The sequence below is a fragment of the Rutilus rutilus genome (genome assembly GCF_951802725.1).
Source record: "Rutilus rutilus genome assembly, chromosome: 9".
NCBI classification, from domain to species: Eukaryota; Metazoa; Chordata; class Actinopteri; order Cypriniformes; family Leuciscidae; genus Rutilus; species Rutilus rutilus.
The window spans coordinates 12,128,944-12,149,204 of record NC_140223.1 but is presented as its reverse complement, the minus strand read 5'-3'; the positions used below and the strand labels follow the sequence as shown (position 1 = coordinate 12,149,204).

General features: G+C 37.3%; 1 protein-coding gene across 1 annotated transcript in view; it reads right to left on the bottom strand.

Annotated features, from left to right (window-relative positions):
* Positions 1–19,524: 19,524 nt before the first annotated feature.
* The window catches only part of rhoub (ras homolog family member Ub), a 5,952-nt gene continuing 5,215 nt past the window's right edge, over positions 19,525–20,261 (bottom strand). Inside the window, exon 3 of the mRNA XM_084418924.1 lies at positions 19,525–20,261. This exon is cut by the window's right edge and continues 271 nt beyond it. Within this exon, the coding sequence (XP_084275050.1) occupies positions 20,077–20,261 (185 nt within the window). The 3' untranslated portion in view covers positions 19,525–20,076.

The following is a 20,261-nucleotide window of genomic DNA, read 5'->3' as shown; positions in this document are numbered from 1 at the left end:
ATTATAGTAATTTTATCTTCTTTACCATGATAAAAATGTTTAATTGTAGCCTATAGAAATTCCTATGGCATTAGAAAGGCTCAGTACTAGTATCGAATGAATCCATACAGACATCAGAAGAGATATTTCTAGAGCAGAAAGGCAGATTATTAAATATAACCTGTAAAATGTACAGTGGTGTGCCTCTATTGTTGGATAAGCTATTTCAGCACATAGAAACAGCCATTTCAAAAGAAAGAAAATAAGTTTAAACATAGGTTGTCCCTGACATCTGATCAAGTATTGTATTTACTCAGTCACTGGGCAAAATCTCTACCAAATTACACCGGCCCCGGGACACAAAACCATGATCACTGCAGAACAGCCAAGCCACAAGAATGATTAAGATGTCAAATGTCTTCCATAAGGTTTTACACATATAATATTGGGTGTATCATAGATCATAGTTTCTTTATGTGCAAGTAGAGGCTCATGATCTGTTATGCAACTATATTTAAATAACACAGAGTGTAGATTTGGTGAGGCTGCGACTCAGGCTGTGACATGCACAAAGTTATGAAGCAATTCGCAATTCGCAATCCACCTTTATCTTCATTTAGAACTAGATTTTGAAGATTTTTTTGGTGGAGATTCCTTAAGCAATAACTTTGACTTGTCCCTCTTTAAAAATATATATATATATATATATATTATTGCAATGTGCAGTTATTTATTTAGCAGATGCATTGGTCCAATTACAAATGAGGAAAATTCTTATGCATAAAGAAGCCAAAAATATAATCTACTATGTTATAAACTATAAACTATGTTAAAAGTGCATTACTATGTACATTTAAATATAATATAATATAATATAATATAATATAATATAATATAATATAATATAATATAATATAATATAACATTATCAAGTGGCAAAACATTTGCCAACAATGTCTATTTGTTACGCAACTGCTCAGAGACAAGACGTTGAGATCCAAATGCAGCTTTATTGGGGTTAATCCAGACACGTAATCCAAGAAACAGGCAATGGTCGAAACACAGGTAAGCAGTCCAAACGAACAAACAAACAAACCAGGAAACACAGGCAGGGGTCAGAGGCAGGAGAATAATCCGAGGAACAGGCAGGGGATCCAGGAACCGGGAAGCGGGAAACCATGAAGAAACACTCAGGAGTGCAGTGTAACAACATACAAAACTTTGCGGAGAGTGAATGAGTGAACAGGGTACAAATAGGCTACGGAGACTAACAGGGTGACGAGACACAGGTGAATGCAATCAGTGAAGATGAGTCCAGGCAGTGAATTATGGGAAATGTAGTGCGTGGCTGATCGTGACACTATTGACTGTGCGATCATATAATTTATACTATGGGGCTATTGAATGCTTCAAGAATGCTTCTTGATTCAAGAAAATTATGTTTTATTATGTACAGAAAGCACATACTGTGTTTCTCCCGCTCTCTCTCCCACTCAAATGCACACACATTCAGCACGGGCACACACTCGCACAGAAACGTCAGCGCTTTTCTGATGATTTTATCAGTGAAATAGTTTAGCAACATAAAAGCTGCATGACATTTCTTATAGCAAGGTAATAACGCAGCTGTTCTTGAAGCAGATAAACTTACAGTTTCACTATTAGTAGAGACGCTGCTGCCGAACACTGTTGAGAGACGCAATTTTAGTAGCTCTAACATTACGTTTTGGAATTGGCAACAGAGGTGAGGGATGCGATGCATAAGAAATGACTCCTATACACAAGAGCGTTTTAAGGATAAAATCTAACAAATGTCTTGAAATGCATCATCTGAACATTGTCTTGAGGTGTGGTAACCGTAGTTTAAGCGTTTCATGGTTCACGTTGTGGCCACATTACCACCTCGGGATATAATATAATATAATATAATATAATATAATATAATAATTATGTAAAAATAACTAAGTTTACTAAAGTTTACTAAAAATAAGTAACATTACTAAGTGTCAGGTCAGAATGAAGGGCACAAGTTGAAACTGTGTTTGTGCCCGTCAGGCAAGCCTGTAATCTAAAGAAAAACGAACATACAGTCACAGACAGCTGGAGATCTCAGCAGCAGCAGGAGGAGGAGGAATCAGGCCACCCTGAATTTTTTTTAACTGCAGCTGCTATCAGGACGCTGCCATTTTTTTATTTGACTTCACGCCTGCTGTACTTGAACTTCAAGCGCTTTATTAAAACAGCAGGATGCATGTCAAATAAATCGCTCAGGCCCGATGGTGACCTGAGATTTTACACTTTTAGGAGAGTGGTGAGGGGGGACACTTAGTAATTGTTTGGTTTGACGTCAGATGGAGTATCGATGAGCTCACTCGTATGCGTACTTACGTAGAGATGCACACTAGGGCACGTTTCCTGACAGAGGGGCCAGTTGTTCTTAAGAGGGCTCTGTTTTACATTTCAGAGGCCAAGGTCACCAGACGTGCTTGTATGAGGAAGTTCCTCACTAATGAGCACAATTATCAAGCTGAACGAGGGGCGAATATTCCTCCTCTGATCACGTCTATGTTGTCAGGATTCGTGTTCTTGTCTTAAGTATGTTTTCAGTGCCGCCTGCAAGACATAATTAGAGACATTAAAGCAAAGAGTTTTTTTTTTTTTTCTCATTACTAAAAGTATTTTGAAATTCAGTCTTTGATCTGAACATTCGAGAACACTTATAATCATACATTTTGTGCTTGGGTTTATATTTTGAGGAGAAAGCACAAAAACACAATTTTGGTTTAGAAAGACTTTAAACATCATTATCTGTCATTATCTATCATTAACTTACAGTTTTTTTTTTTTTTTTTGTTTACACAAAAACAAAACTTTCTTCTGTGGAAAGCCTTGTGAAAAAGATGTACTTTTTAGCAAGAAGTACATAAGTAGATGCTTAATGTATTTATGTAACTTAATGTAACCTGCTTAATTGCATGTTAATTTCAATTAATTGAAAATGTATTATATTTAAATGTATATTAAATGCAATTAGTTGAATTTCTTTTTAAATGACAAGAATTTATGGTAAACTTAAATATACTTTAATGTAATTTATACTGAAACTTTTATGTAGTGTATTTATATATATTTACAATTACACATTTGTAATGATGAAGTTGCGTTTTGGTACATTTAAAATATATTAACTTCAAATGTAATATCAAATAACACTATACTGTTATTAATTATAATTAAGTACTTTACATAATATGTTAGTCAACACATCAAAATATATGCACTTCTTAAAAGCATGTCAAAGATTATTAAAACATAATGATTTAAAATGTACTTTAAAGTAAAACTCTTAATTTGACATTGTTACAAAGCTTCTTCCATTAATATTATATTACTTCTAATTACGTTTTTTGAAAAAACCTACTTTTAACATTTGAAGTACACTACAAGTACACAATCAGTACAATAAAGCACCCTCGTTTTTACAAGGGACAAAAAAGACGTTTTGAAGAATGTTCATGCTGGTCTTTTCCATATGAAACCACATAGTTATGAGGTTCTGTCAAACTCTCCCCCCCCCCCCCCAATAAAAAACCTAAACATTTTCTGTTGTCCCAGTTCTTAAATGGCACATACACATAATCAAACTTAGCACACCTAGACACAAAAGGTAACTATAAAGTCCACACCATTGTGTGTTATAAAGTCGCAAATATGGAGAAAAAAGCAATTGCAAGATTTAAACTTAAGTTACAAGATATAAAGTAACAATTACTGGGCATAAAGTATGTGTCTATCGACTCGTGGTCACTGCATCCTTTCAAAATATTCACTCTGGACATTTGCAAATGAAGAGAGACCGGCGTGGAACAACAAGAGTGTGAGTAAGTTTTATGAGAATTTTAATTCTTGGTGAATTAACTCTTTAAACAGTCCTAGAAAGACACCTCAGACCAAGTAAAACATTCCTCCACTGTATTTAATGCTTTTCTCTGCTTTATTGGATAAACTCTGTCTGTCTCCCTCCCTCCCCCTCATCTCTCTTTAGTGCTGATCCTCCTCTGACCCTGTGCCTGACCCTTATAACCCGGTCGTTATTCTTTAAGAATTAAGAGAAAAGAAAGTAATCCTCCAAAAGAGACCAGCCTTAAACCATTAGTTTGGGTAATGAGAAAGAGAAACTCAACTCCAAATTACAAAACAACAACAGAACTCTTAAAGTATATGGTGTATATATACCTCTTCCACAATTTATACTTGCTGCTCAATGTAATGACGCATTATATATATACAGTATACAGTATATATAGAATCCTGGATTGCAGCACTACCCTCAGTTTCCTATTTTTTTCTCATTTTTATTTAATCACCATTAAATGCCCACATTTACACATCAGTGATGTCTGAGTAAGTAGCCTATGATAATCTATGATCTATCAGTCACAAAACCCCCAAAATATATTCTCAAATATCAGAACTAACGATAAGAGTCCATCAAACATTGAGCTGTTTCTGACGGTGTAGCACCTACCGCTCTGCAGAGCAACTTGAAAATATAAAGCAACAGAAGTTTATTTTTTAATCAGATCCATAGTGATTCAGTCTGACTTCAACATTTGAACATTATTTCATGATGTTGTACATGTTGCACTCAAAAAATATTTAGCCCTAAATTTTAGATGTGAATTGCATATACAATTTCCATCCATTTTGATTACACAATTTTAACATAAACTAATAAACTTAATGTGATATTCAAGTTCAAAAGTTAAAATATTCGACATTGAAACAGATTGGAGTTATTGATGATAAATATATAAACCTTGTTATTGAGTATGTAAAACACATCCGGTTTATTAGTATTATTACAGAAATCGTACCCGTTTCGCACCTGTTTCATTTATGTATGACTGAAAAATATGCATCACATTAAGTTTAGTAGTATATTTATGATAAAACTGCGTAATCCAAATATAGGATGTTTAGGCAATTTGAATACATAAATTACAAATTTAGGCCTAAAATAAGGGTGGAGAGGGATTAAAGGGGTCCTATTATGCTTTTATATATTTTTGACTTTCTTTAGTTTGTGTTACTGTTTGAGCATGAAAAGGTCTACAAAGACACTCCAAAGGGAGTTATCCTCTATATCAGTAACACTGTTTCTGAACTCCCTGAAACGCCTGGTCTCGAGATTTCTTCCAGGAATGAACATGTCACAATATTCCTCATTTAAATAATTCCAGTCAAAGGCATATACACAAAATAAAGTGGAACGAGGCCTGGATGAGTTGCGTTATTAGTGTGTTAAAACTCGCGGTTATGGTAAGGGGTTGACATTTCCCAAACACACAGGAAGCGGTTGACCAATCACAACACACTGGTCCAGCCAGCCAATCAGAGCACAGTGTGCTTTTCATAAGGAGGGGCTTCATAGAGACAGGAATTAAACAGGGCGTTACTGGCAGACTGGGACAAGAGGTGCTGCAAAATTTGTGAAAAAACAAGCATGAAAACCTATTTTAGTAGCCCCCAAAAGTAAAATCAATACTTTGAAAAAGGGTATCCCCTTTTAAATGTTTGAAAAATGTTCTAGGAAACCTTTTAAAGCAAGGCCTATGCAGTTTCGGGAATTTCTTCGCTGTATTCTCGCTTTTTGCTCACAGGTTTATCTATAGAGCTCCCCCTACAGCTTCGGAATAGATATTTGACAACACTGTCGAAAAACTCGTTGGCGACTCTCAGATACCAGAGGCTAGTAGATCAACGACATCAAAGCAGATGGGACATTCTTTAAAACGTCTTCTTCATTCGGGTTCGAACAGCGTGAGGGAGCGCAATAATGACAGAATTTTAGCAGATTTTTTTGCCGTAAAGAAATTCGTTACATCGCGAGACCTGATATCACGCGATACTTCCTGACGCTGAGGCTGGTGGCCCGCCGGACCAAAGTTGCAAGGGTGGTTATTCGGCTCACAGGCGCTTGGGGGGTGCGAGACGACCACCATTCAACCCGAAAAAAGTCATATAACTATTCCAATGACTCCGAAGCTGTTCGGTTAAGGTAAAAAGTTACTTAGTTCACCTTTAAAGAATGCTCTGTGCAACCCGGTCACACTAAATACGTCTCTATAGCACGCATTGTGTTTATCGTGCAATTTATACGCGAAAATGAATTTTTCCGCGCACATGATATGCATGGGAAGGTTTAGTAGTGGTGTGGGGTACGTGTGTATTATACGTTTGGTTAGGATTAGTGGTGTGGGGTATAATAAAGTGCGTATCAAATGCACGCGAAAACTGCGTATCATATGCACGTAAAAACTCATTTTCGCGTATAAGTTGCACGATAAACACAATGCGTGCTATTGAGACGCATTTCCATGAGATGTGAGTGCAATAGAAACTTAAAGATAAAGAGGACATTTAGAGCGCTGAGCACAATGCAGTGTAGAGCTCTTTGATGTGAACACATACACCCACTCTTAGAATGGAAAAGCTCTCTCTCTCTCTGTACTAATGTCTCTGTCAACAGTCAGAGAAGAGAGCAGTTAAAAGCAAATGAATTATATGGATTCACATCGACCAGTTGCATAATGGACAAACAAAGAGAACAAGAGATTTTGTTCATATGTTCCGTACTGGCAATGACTAGCAGCATTCAGAGGCGAAACTGAACGTGGGAGGGTTCAAGAGCGGAGGAGAGATTGTGTGTGTGTGCACTGGAACGAGAGATAGCAGAACAATAATACAAACTCTGTTCATCTGCTCTAACCAGAAACCAAACCACAGAACATCAGTCTGAAAATGTACAGCAGTTACACTTCCAGTCAAACATTTGGACACGCATGCTGATTTTTTTTATTACTATATTTCACAGATAATAGTACATTCATCAGAACTATGAAATAAGATAAATGGAAGTATATGGAAATTATGTAATAACCCCAAAATGTTAAACTTATCAAAACACTATTGTACAATCAAAAGTAAAAAACTTTTTACTAAATTAAAACTCTGTCCACTCTGCATATTCTCTAAACAATGCGGCAATGCAGGTTTGAGAGGTGGCGTCCCAACAAATCTTGCGAGAATCACGACTTGCTTTACGACGCGACATCACATACATCAACAACATATGAAGCAGCCTCTATAGAAGATTCTATTCAGACGTGAATCATGGCAGAGTCGACGAAGAAAGCGCGGTCGGAAGAGTGCAGAGACGGCTCTGCGTGAGTGGTATTTACGACAGTAATGTTAAATACAAGTACTCCACAGCGACTCTAGGGGTCGCTGTTTGAGAAAAACAGAAACTGCATAGTGTGCCTTTAACTAAATTGTTGTTACTAAAACAAGTAAAGTTAAACCCATAACATTTTTTTTTTTTATAAAAAATCTTTTTGTTACTTAAATTTAATAAACTAAAACATAAACTGTTTTTTAACACACAGTGAAATTACAAAAACCTTAACTAGAATTAAAATGGATACAAAATTAATAAATATATATAATATATATATAAATCACAAAGAAATAAAAAAACTAAATGTATACAAAAATTAATGCATGCATGAATTGCATTTTTGATGAATTAAAAAAAAAAATATATATAGATGCACAAGTGGCACATTACTGACCCACATAAATTATGAATATTTTATTAATACTTGTAAATCTTCTTTTAACTCACACATCCTCTGTTCAAACATAAACACCCTCTCTAAACTGTCGCTTTTCCTTAACGAAGTCTTGATGTTTAAAGCAGACATTCTGTCTGGACAGTGTCTCCGTCCGAGGGCCTCCAACCATGCAACCGGTGAGGGCACATCCTGTCCTGGAGCGGGGGGAGCCCGGGCAGTGGGAGGTGAGGCAGGCAGGTCAAAGGTTAGCGCCCCTCTCTCTTAAGTTTTAAAAGGCTAGGACACTAGTTATAGACCTGGGTCACTAGCTGCTGACTCCTAGTGAGACTGCCGAGCCTCAAGCAGACAGCGCTAATGGCTTCCGCAGCTATAAAGGGCTGAAAGTGGAAACGATTATCTACCTCATTTGAGGGGTGATGTGTGTTACGGCAAAAACGTGTTGGGCAGCATCATTGCGGAGGGTACTATGGAAGATTTGAGACATTATACACACACAGAAGCACAATTGGACTTAACAACCATGGATCGAGTTCCTCATCAATCACCACCACAGTTCACCTACCATTTGACCTATGTGAGCAAACAAGGCCTCAGTGTGAGTTCACTACATACCTGAGCTGCTGGCTACAGCCAATTAAGAGCCCTTACAGAGTGACAAGCACATTAGCATCAAAAGAGGGATGGCACAAGGAAGGAGCTTTGTTTTTCAGTTGTAGTTCATTCACTAGATCATCATATTAAGATATATAAGATGCTGTAATGAGGTTATTTTGAATGCTCAATTTCCAAGACACTTGTAATTTGTACTACTGTAACTACTCTGTGAATGAAAAATATCAGATCTTTGCTTTTCTCTAAGCACTTTGACAAACACATTATGAGGCATTATCAGGCAGGACATAATGTGCAATAAATTACTAATAAAGGTGTAAAACTGCTAAGTAAGTGCTAATATTGTATAAAATCAGAATACATATGTGTCACGTTTATGTTATGTTTTTGTTTACTTATAGGTAAATCATTTGCATGCCTGAAAATGTAAAGCTTTATTGTTCATTGTTCAGTCTAGAGGCGTGTAGTGTTTCTTTATAAAGTGACATCGCCAACTACTGGCCTGGCAGCAGAATACAGCGGTCTTAATCGTTTTCAAAGATCCGTGTGAATGGGGATCGCTATGACAACGTTGCCATCTATACATTAAAAACGCAAAAGAAAATCTTGTCCATTTTTAGCACATTGTTGTTGTGTAAACATACCCTTAGTGTTCCTTGTCCCTGTTTAGTTAGACCTACCCTGCGTCCGAAATTGTCTGACTAGGTACTACATTTGAATTTGAATTTACTTCACGACCGTTAAAAAGTATGCTCTATATAGTGTGAATGTGTGCAGTATGCATGTAATCTGGATGTACTACATCCGCCATGTTGTTACTGTCATGTGACCTACCAGCGTCACTTCAAAACAGTTGTGTCACTTCACTTCCATTCATAAACCCCCTCGGTGGCCTCATGGGATAGTTAAGTGTCCATCGAATGCACACTTCAGAATCTTGGCTGAAGTAGTAGGTCATCCGGACACTTTTCGCCTTCTGTTTTTATGAATACTATGTATTCAGACATAGGCCTACTACTGGTGTACCGTTTTTCCACATAGCCTACTATATAGTAGGCAAGTATTCGGTTTCAGACAGAGCGCTGGTTTCCTAATGTGTTATCATTTGTTACCTAATGTGTTATCATTTGTTTCCATAGCAACCCATTGTGTTCACCTGTGTCTCGTTTACCTCCATTGTGAGGTACAAAAGCTGTCACTGTGGCGGTACCTTTTCAAAAGGTACACCTTTGTACATAAAGAGTGCATATAAGTCCCTCAAAGGTACATATTGGTACCAAACGTGTACATATGAGTACCTAAATGGTACATATTAGAACCCTTTTGAAGGGTACTGTCCCAGTGACAGCTTTTGTACCTTTTTTTCTGAGAGTGAATTTAAACCTTCTGTTCAGTTCTTAAGGTACGTTTACATGACAATGATGTACTAAAAACAGAAACGTTTTTTCCTTCACATACAGATGACAACGTTATCAAAATGATCCCTATAACACGGATCCGCAAAAAAAAAAAAAAAAAAAAAAAAAAAAACCTGTATCATATCAGGCCAGTAGTTGGCAGTGTCACTTTGTAAAGAAACACTATGCATCAACGCATGTGAGAACATGCTCTTTGAAACCTGTTTTCAAATGTTTGCATTTTAGGGCCCAGCAAAACGGCGTTATTGTGTAAATGAAAACGCACTTTTTTTTTTCTTTTTTTTTTTGTTGAAAACGATATGGTGTAAATGGCCCATTTTTCATGTGTCTTCAAAGTTAGAGTTATTGTGTTACTCCTGCATAATTCTTCTGTGGCTTCTTATGCCAGAGTGTTGTGTTTATATATAATAAAGTAAAACTGCTGCAAAATTATCCTCTACTTCCTTCATTGTGGAACCAACCCATGACAGTATATAAACGAAAGAGCGAGCGAACGACCAAACAACCAAATTTGACCTTATTGTGTAACCAATACTTATATTTTAACCATGAATTTATTTAAAATATATTTCTCATCAGAATATCAACCAATGTTCATGTCCACAAATGCCACCGTTTTATTTGACTGAACTTATAATAAAGTTATATGTAAAGAATATTTAATTCACAATTAACAGAGAATGTGTTTTAATAAATTACAATGACTTCACTACGATCTCAGAAGATTACAAGTTTGCACTTGTTGTTTATACCAACAGTTTGTTTAATCTGCGTCTTGTAGTGATGTGAAGAGTGAAGTCAAGCAGTTCTACATGTGCTATCTCAAAAACAGATAAAACTCAGTTACTGAGAACAGCATGAAGAGCTGCACATAGGGAGATGCCCACGTTATCATAACAAAAGGTCCACTGCGGTCTGAACTTGTCATAAACCACCCTGCTGGGTTCTGATCAAGAACAGCTAATCCTGCGTCTAAGCAATTCAGTGCCAAGGACACAGAGTTCCAGACCCAGTCTTCGTCTCACAGTATCCAAACCATCTAACATGGGACATTTTACTTTAGGAAGGACACAATTAAGAACTTATGAGTAATTACAAGTGTAGAATGATTACACTAGGGATTTTTTTCAGTCAAGTGTTGAGCTGTCAACATTTACCCATTCAAACCTGGGAGATCCCCAATGATTCACTGAAACCGCAAGATCCCGAGTAGCTCTTTCATCAGTTTAGGCCTATATCTTTTGTGAATGAACCAGCATGTGACAGCACACTTCGGGTGAAAGGGGCATGATAAGAAAGGGACTTGTGGCTGGTCAATGTTTAGTTTGCGTGTTTCAGAATACACCAACACATGATCAATGGTTTGGTTTGTGCAACAAAGGCAGTCCTGTTGCCCGACTATCTGCTTCACAAACAGAGGAGAATGTCTCGAGGGCATCGGGAACTTTGCAGGGGCTGAGGTGCTATCAGTCATCACGTGGGACATCAAAGACAGCCTAGCACTGTCAAACAATGGAGAAAGAAAACTAACATCTGACTGAGAGAGAGAGAGAGAGAGAGAGAGAGAGAGAGAGAGAGAGAGAGAGGTAAAGTATTAGTAGGCTACTGAATATTAACTGAATCATGTCTTGATTGAGCCAGTCAGAAGGATTAGTCTAGGTTTGCTGTATGTTATCCCAAAAAAACATAAATCAAATCTCTTCAGTATACGAAGCCTCTAAGGGGACATGGTGGTGGAAAAGAAAATGATGAGAAACTTTGAGTTCACTTGCAAAAACCTTTTGAGCTCTTTGCGAGCGAAGCAAAAGTTATTGCAAGGGAGCACAAAGTTTCTCGGGGGAGCGCAAAACATTTGCGAGGAAGCGCAAAAGTATTGATTTATTATTTTTCCTCCCATCTCATATTTCCTTCCTTCACCACCATGTCCCTTTAGGGGCTCCGTATCAATATCTCATTTGTTTCTCCCAAACACTAATTAGATCAGAAGAAATGCTTCTTCTCGGGTGTTTCTCTTGAGAAAAATACATGCGTCTTCTCTGGAGTTTTAGAAGAGATAGATATTAATAATATTTAAGATACCAAAGACTGCGATCAAAAGTTGGAGTTCTGAATATGATCTCAATCATTTCTCATCAAACTTAAAGCAAAGAATGTGAGTTATGCGATCCACATCTGTTTTACAGCTTGTATTCTTACTTTATGTCAACAATTCTCATTAGCATCTATTTTTATTTCTCTATATTATTAGTAGAAAGAACATGAGATCAAATCAAATTAAGTGTTTATTACCAAGGAAATCCAGGAAAATGCCTAACAAACTAAACCAATTTACATGAACTAAGATTAAAAAAACGTTTTTTCATTGTTAGTTTATGTTCATATTAACTGATGTAGTCAGTGGTAATGTGAATGCAACCTTATATTATATTATATTATATTATATTATATTATATTATATTATATTATTATGTTATGTTATGTTATGTTATGTTATGTTATGTTATATTATATTATATTATATTATATTATATTATATTATATTATATTATATTATATTATATTATATTATATACAGGCAAACAATGCTCAAATGAATTTTTTTTATAGTACAGAAGGATTTACATTTTTTTCACTGCCCCTGCAGAGAAACGTCATTGAGGTTTCCTCAAAGTGGCCTTTGCGTTGATCATTTGACTATATGCAAGTTGAATGTGACGCTCCCTGTTGACAAAAGACAGGGAAAAGCAGCCTCATGTGAGACACAAACACATTGTGTGAGTCTGTGTGCCAAATACTGATGGGTTTTTATGGCCTCTTGTATGGCAGGAAGTCAAAAGCTCCTGCCAATGAAACTATGGAGCAATTTAGCAAGAGTTATCAACCAATCATATCAGCATTAAGTCACTACAGAATCACTCAAGTCTGGCTCATTTTCAAAAAGCTTCTCAAAAGCAATGACGGATTTAAATCAAAACTAGATTTTTGCTTTTTCTGAAGAAAATGTGAGTGAGTATGACATCCACACAGTGAATGTTAATGGGGTCCAAAGTTTTTTGGATGTTGATGTTTTTCATATTATCTTATTTTGTGCTCCACAAATAAAAAAAAACACAACGATTAAAGACATGCAATGACGGGAGTAAATTATCACAGAATTTTTTTTTTTTTAATGAACAATCCCCTTTGTTGTGATTTTGTTATTCATTGGTTAACATAGGTACACTATGTAGTTTTAGCAGTTAAAAAACTAAACTTGCATTTTGCCAAAGAACATTGTTTTGGTTGTGCGTTGGCTCTGTATGACTGTGCAGAAGAATATGGTTATCCTGCTGCTCATGAAACATTCACTACTAGTCTTAAGAGAAGTGTTTGACCATTGTCTCGTCTTTTGTCATTCCAATACCCTGTGACTCGAGTCTTTGCATTGCACTGCGCTGCTTTTCCTATGCTGCTTTTTCTACGTAAACATGCTAGATTGATGGTTTTTTTACCATCGCACCATTGTGTTTCGCAGCGTCTCGCAGAAATATATAACACTGAGCAAGTGGTTTTTGGATATTTTGATACAAAATTCTTACATATTGTATACCTTTAACGGCCCCTTATGGTACTTTTATGCCATTTGTCTTGGTCACCACTTCAGTGTGAACATAATACATGAACATATTGCTTAATATGTCATATGTTTCACTGAAGGAAATCACACAAGTTTGGAATGAAATGAGAGTGAGTAAAAGTCCTTATACAAAAAAAAAGTATACTTCAAGTTCATTTTATTAAGTATACTGAAGTAAAACTCAAGTATATTTTTAAGTATACTTTATGCAGCAAATATCAGTGTACTAGTAGTATACTTTTAAATGTACTGCTTCAGTACTACTAAATTGGCCCACTTTTTAGTGTATGAAAGTATACACTCACCTAAAGGATTATTAGGAACACCTGTTCAATTTCTCATTAATGCAATTATCTAATCAACCAATCACATGGCAGTTGCTTCAATGCATTTAGGGGTGTGGTCCTGGTCAAGACAATCTCCTGAACTCCAAACTGAATGTCAGAATGGGAAAGAAAGGTGATTTAAGCAATTTTGAGCGTGGCATGGTTGTTGGTGCCAGACGGGCCGGTCTGAGTATTTCACAATCTGCTCAGTTACTGGGATTTTCACGCACAACCATTTCTAGGGTTTACAAAGAATGGTGTGAAAAGGGGAAAACATCCAGTATGCGGCAGTCCTGTGGGCGAAAATGCCTTGTTGATGCTAGAGATCAGAGGAGAATGGGCCGACTGATTCAAGCTGATAGAAGAGCAACTTTGACTGAAATAACCACTCGTTACAACCGAGGTATGCAGCAAAGCATCTGTGAAGCCACAACACGCACAACCTTGAGGCGGATGGGCTACAACAGCAGAAGACCCCACTGGGTACCACTCATCTCCACTACAAATAGGAAAAAGAGGCTACAATTTGCACGAGCTCACCAAAATTGGACAGTTGAAGACTGGAAAAATGTTGCCTGGTCTGATGAGTCTCGATTTCTGTTGAGACATTCAGATGGTAGAGTCAGAATTTGGCGTAAACAGAATGAGAACATGGATCCATCATGCCTTGTTACCATTGTGCAGGCTGGTGGTGGTGGTGTAATGGTGTGGGGGATGTTTTCTTGGCACACTTTAGGCCCCTTAGTGCCAATTGGGCATCGTTTAAATGCCACGGTCTACCTGAGCATTTTTTCTGACCATGTCCATCCCTTTATGACCACCATGTACCCATCCTCTGATGGCTACTTCCAGCAGGATAATGCACCATGTCACAAAGCTCGAATCATTTCAAATTGGTTTCTTGAACATGACAATGAGTTCACTGTACTAAAATGGCCCCCACAGTCACCAGATCTCAACCCAATAGAGCATCTTTGGGATGTGGTGGAACAGGAGCTTCGTGCCCTGGATGTGCATCCCACAAATCTCCATCAACTGCAAGATGCTATCCTATCAATATGGGCCAACATTTCTAAAGAATGCTTTCAGCACCTTGTTGAATCAATGCCACGTAGAATTAAGGCAGTTCTGAAGGCGAAAGAGGGGCAAAACACAGTATTAGTATGGTGTTCCTAATAATCTTTTAGGTGAGTGTACTTATAAGTACACTTTAGGTGTAACAGTGGTAAACTGATAGTACTTACAGTTTAATACTTGTAGCATTTCTTTAGACTCTCAGTAAACTACTAGTTTAGTAGTTTAATACTGCAAGTATTCTTGTAAGCTTTCTTTAAGTGAACTTAACATCATACTTAAAGTTTACTATTTATGTATTATATTATTTATACTTGATATATACATTTAACTGTACTTGAAGTAAATTCCTATACGCTACCAGTGGACTATACACAAAAAAGTTCACAAACTCAGAATGAGGAACATATCTGTTTTCTCTATAAATCAATATATACAAAGAATGTTTATAAGACAGCATGTACAACTATGTGAAAATGTTTTTAATAGTCAACTCAATCAAAAGAGTAAACACAACTACAAGCCAAGTATACTTAATTATACTTTTAAGTATATCTCGATCAAATGATTGAGTACAAGTACAGGCTAAATATTCTAAGACTTGTATAAGTCAAATATACACAAGTGTAATTTTAACTATATTTCTGAGAAATAAAAAGTAGACTAAAAGTATACTTATTTATTTTAGTTTAAAAGAAGTATACTAATAGAACACTTGAATAAACTTCTTTTTTTTTTTTGACAACATAATTCATTGTTTTCTTTTTCCATTTTGGGTGAACTTGAATATTTTCTGTTCTAAACATATTACTGATTCCAATAATGATGTTTGCCATAGCAAAAACCACTAGGCCTAATTATGGCAGGAAATAATATGACCTTCAAAAAACAACATTGTGGTATTTAGAAACCATCAGTATGTGTGTAATGAGATTTAATTTATCTTAAGCAATGTGCCCTCAAGCCTTCAGACGTACATTAAAAGCAGATTTGTGTCAGTAACAGTGCTCCAAATGAGACCACAGGGGGTTTTAATCCTATCAGCCTTCCCGCTAAAGGGGCCCCGAAACATTGCGTCACACACACATTGTGCAAAGTTCCACACATCTTCCAGAACAAATCACATCGGCAGGCAGAAAGGACTTGTGCCAATGTGCTGTTAAACCCCTGTCATCTCTGGGACCATATTACTGTCATTGTGACCACAGTTACAGAACCCAACTGTGACGTCAAGTCGCCATAACTCATTACCAAAGTCCATTTCAGGATGTCAAGGTTCAGGCAGTCAGTTACCTAAATGTTCCCAGAAATTACAACCAAAGATGATTGACTAAGCATTGGTCATACCAAGGTTACATGATGTGTCCAGGTCTGGTATTGTTCTTTTTAGGTGTCTTACAAAAGCTGTCGACAGAAATATCTGTGTCTGGATGATTTTAACCACATCATGTCCTTTTTTTACACTGCCATTATTGTGAAATATGTTTTTACTGATTGTGTATTTCTTAGACAATCCTTAAGGGACGTTTATTGAAAATCTGCCATCATCTTGTGTGGACTAACTGTGATTTTTCAACCACAAAACCATCTGAGCACTACCATATCAAACTGGCTTTTATGTATTGTAAAAGTGCACATTATGGTTTGAGAGTAACTGTTGTTTATTCTTGAGTGAAATGCTACGTATGCTAAGCTAGGCACAGACAGTATTCACTGAGACTGTCTGTGCAGTTGGCTTCTCTTTGAGACAAAACAAAGCCTCTAATAATGGGTTACAGTGAGACCGTTGCAGACATAATTATAATCAAAAATGTATCCGTACTGTGCAAGTACTCTTTTAGCATTTATACATATTCAGGTCAAATAGTTCTGTTATGCACACATTTTAAATCAAACCAACAGCAGAACTCAAAGACACTAACTTTAGTAAAAATAACTTGGTAACTTTAATAGTAAATGCAAGACACATTTGGAACTAGCCTTAGCGACAATCATTAGCATTAGCAAAGACAGTGGGATCTAAACTAGTTTTAGGTTGTGACTGACAGCTGAAACCTTACAAAAATACCCTACAGGAATCCTGCAGGATTTTCATGTTTCTGCAGGATGTTAGCATGAAAGCGTGAGACAGAGCATGAAAGCATGTGTCTCACTCCAAATGCGTGACAATTGGCAACCATGACTCTTACTCTTAAAAGTTACTACTCTGATAACATATTGCGAGATGTATTCTGTTTGCAATTTTTCACATTTCATTAGGGAGCTAACTTGCTAATCACTAAAAAGCATAAGATCCCCTCCCTTCAGAGCGCCTCCGAAGACACATTTCCTTCAAAACACATGAACGCACACAGCAGCGTCTGCAAAGCGTCACGAAACGAGAGAAGGTGTCAAATAACCTCGTGTATCAAAGCACAAAACATTAAAATAATAATGAACGTAAACAACTTACAGAGCTCTAGTTGTACCACTTGACTGCTACAGATCCATTTAGGCGTTGATAGCTTTTTTCCTCGACACTTTATCCACTCTTTTAAAGATGTTTGGACAAAAACTTCTCAAATGATTTCTAAATGTCTCTCTGTGACATACGTGCACTTACTGCAAATAGTGTTTGCTAACAAAGCTATCACTGAGGTAGGCTATTGCATGCTAAAGTCAACATGGAAGTAAAACTGACCCAAATTGCACTTCAGTACATGCTCCTGCTGTTGTAGGTCAGGTGACGACAGGCACACAATGTGAAAAACTCATTCAAGTTTCAGTTTATGTCACATTTATTTTCCATGAAAATCACGGATAGCAGTCAGCAACCGAAACACACATACATACACACTGAACCATAAACAGGAGTGTTTATAGAGTAAGAGATTTAAATGCAATCATAAAATGTACAGATCTTAGATTACCCTGATAATGTTATTGCGTTGGCAATAAAGTACATAAAAAACAGAGGTCACTTTCTGATGTGTGGTTGTATGGAGCGCAACAGTGACTGGTGATTCTGGAAGTATCTTCCCCATACATTTTTTCAATTAGAGTTTAATAAAAAAAAAGAAAGAAAAGAAATGTAAATAAAAAATAAAATACAAATAAAAGCTATGAACCAAACGTAAAAAATAAAAAAAGTAAATTAATAAAATATAATGAAATGTAATGAAAATGATGGAATGAACTACATACTACAAACTTGTTGCTGCTTTGATGATATATTATTGATAATGGGGTGGGGGGGGGGATTTTTACTTCCTGAATCCTACTGTTGTGCTCTGTCGTTTGTGGTGGATTTCTGACCACCTGGGCTTCTGAATAATAAGAAGCAAATTCAACATCTCATTGGCTAATCAAGAGGACACATAGCCAAAGAACTTTGTACTAGACTTTTTACAACATGGCACGACAGCGTAGATCAAGTCAAATGGAAAGACTGCAATAGGGATTAACAACAGATCACAAGTGCAATGCATTGTATGGCATACAAAGGTAATGTGTTATGCATGATAGGTCCAACTTTCTATGACTAACAGTACACAAGTACACATCCCTTTCACATTGCAATGGAAGTTGTGTTAACAAGGACAGAAGAGTTGCAGTTACACTCAATTTTGGACAATCAAAACAATGAAAACGAGACCTACAGTTACAAGTAGGTTCAGTTACAGACTGATGGGATATAAGGACCATTTAGATTGGGCGTAAACGGCCAAGGGGCCACAAGACTGCTATAAAACTATCTTTGTGACCTCAGAAATGGAGGTTAAACAAACAAAAAGGAGCTTGATCACCAGTGTTAGCATGCTAGTATCATTAACATGTGGTCACACAACGTTCGTATATGCATTTATCAGGTAGAAGACATGGGTGAATAAATAGAAACTGTGGCACTGTATTTGGTTATAAAAACAAAAGCAGTAGATGATTTTTAAAACCATAATCAAACAGTTTTGGCTGTGGAAGAGGTCAACAGTGTTCTTCACTATCCAGTTGAGCCATTTGTTCGTACAGCGAGGGTTGTTGTTGCCGAGGCATGACTGGGAACGCTTTCCTAGGCTTTGTGATGAAAGGTCTCACTAGCCATGTTTCCATCCAATGTTGTGAATTAAACTTGGAATATCACATAAAATATTCGCGAATAAATCACCGCTTCCATCCCATGTGTTCAAGAGAACAAAATCAGCACTTGCTGGGAAACTGGCGCAAAGTATCATCAGTAATAAAAGGATGAAAAGTTTCTGCAACCGAGGAAGCCTGTGACTCATTTTTCTTACATAACAAATGACTTTCACATCAGAGTGCGCAGATGAAATGCAATTACAACCGCTGTCATGTTGCGTTCGAATGCCTGATGTTTGGGAATGCAATCATGTGAGACAGTTCTGGGAACAATTCTGATGACAAGCTTTGGCTCAGGCATTTCAGAATGACAAAAACAATATTCGAGATTGGACAATTTGACTAACCAATCACATGGTCCGTTCAGACTAAGTCATTCGGTAAATGTGTTTCTTACCAAATAAAAAAAGTATCCATCTCAATTGAGCACATACGTTTTTTTTATGGGCATTTTAGGATTTTATTAGCCTAGAAATCTAGACGCACCCTACCGGCAACAAAATTTATTTAGCAGCCAGGGTAGTCTAGCAACTCTCCGTTGACTTTCGGAGCTTTAAAAACCTAAATTGGGTCAGGCCAATCACATCATGTATAGAGTAGGCGGGGCGGGCTTAACATAATGACGACAGAGTTATGACGGTTCCCTGCTACTTGAAAACAAAGAATGGCGGCTGCTGCTGGAGAACAGTCTTTCGAATCGGCTTTGGCCGCGACTCTGGAGGACTTGGAGTTAAGTTTTTCTTTGAGAAAAGTCATTCTTAAAAAAGGAAGATGTGTTCGTAGTTTTGTCGGCCAGATTTAAAAGTTGAATCTATCAACTAACGTTAGCTCTGCTGTTGGGAAAACGCTCTGGTTGGTTGAAGCGCTGTCCTATTGCATGCAGAGGGAATTTGAAAGACAGCCGTTTATCCCGCCCCTCGGATTGAGCCGTGTCTATGGTGAGTTGCCAGACTAGGATTTTATACCAATCTTGGCGTTTCCATCTAGTGTTTTTAATGCGATACCCCAAACCTTGCATACAAGTATGTGGAAAGAAACATGGCTAATAAGGTCCTCTACACCTACAAAATGTCCCCTGAGCAGTCTTTATCCTGGGCCCCATGATGTTTAGTGACGGCCCTGCATACATAACTTCCTTCTGTCGAATAAGCTGCACTATCTTTCGCCGTTCATCGTCCTTACAGCAGCTATACTGATCTTCGTTGATTCGTTACCAACTGAACATCATCCACTTGAGGAGCGTGAAGCTAAACCAGAGTCTATCACATTGTTCATGCCTCAGAAGATTGGCTTGACCTTTGCTACTGAATGCAGATATATTTCTTCCACCACGACTTTGAGAGCATTTTCATTTTATCAGCAGTACTGTGGACCTTCCGTTCTCGTCTGGCTCTTCTGTCGGAGTTTCGGAGCCCCACGGAGATGGCGGCGTCAAACACATCCTTCAGGTTTTTCTGTGTGAGCGAGGAGCATTCGACGTAGGCTA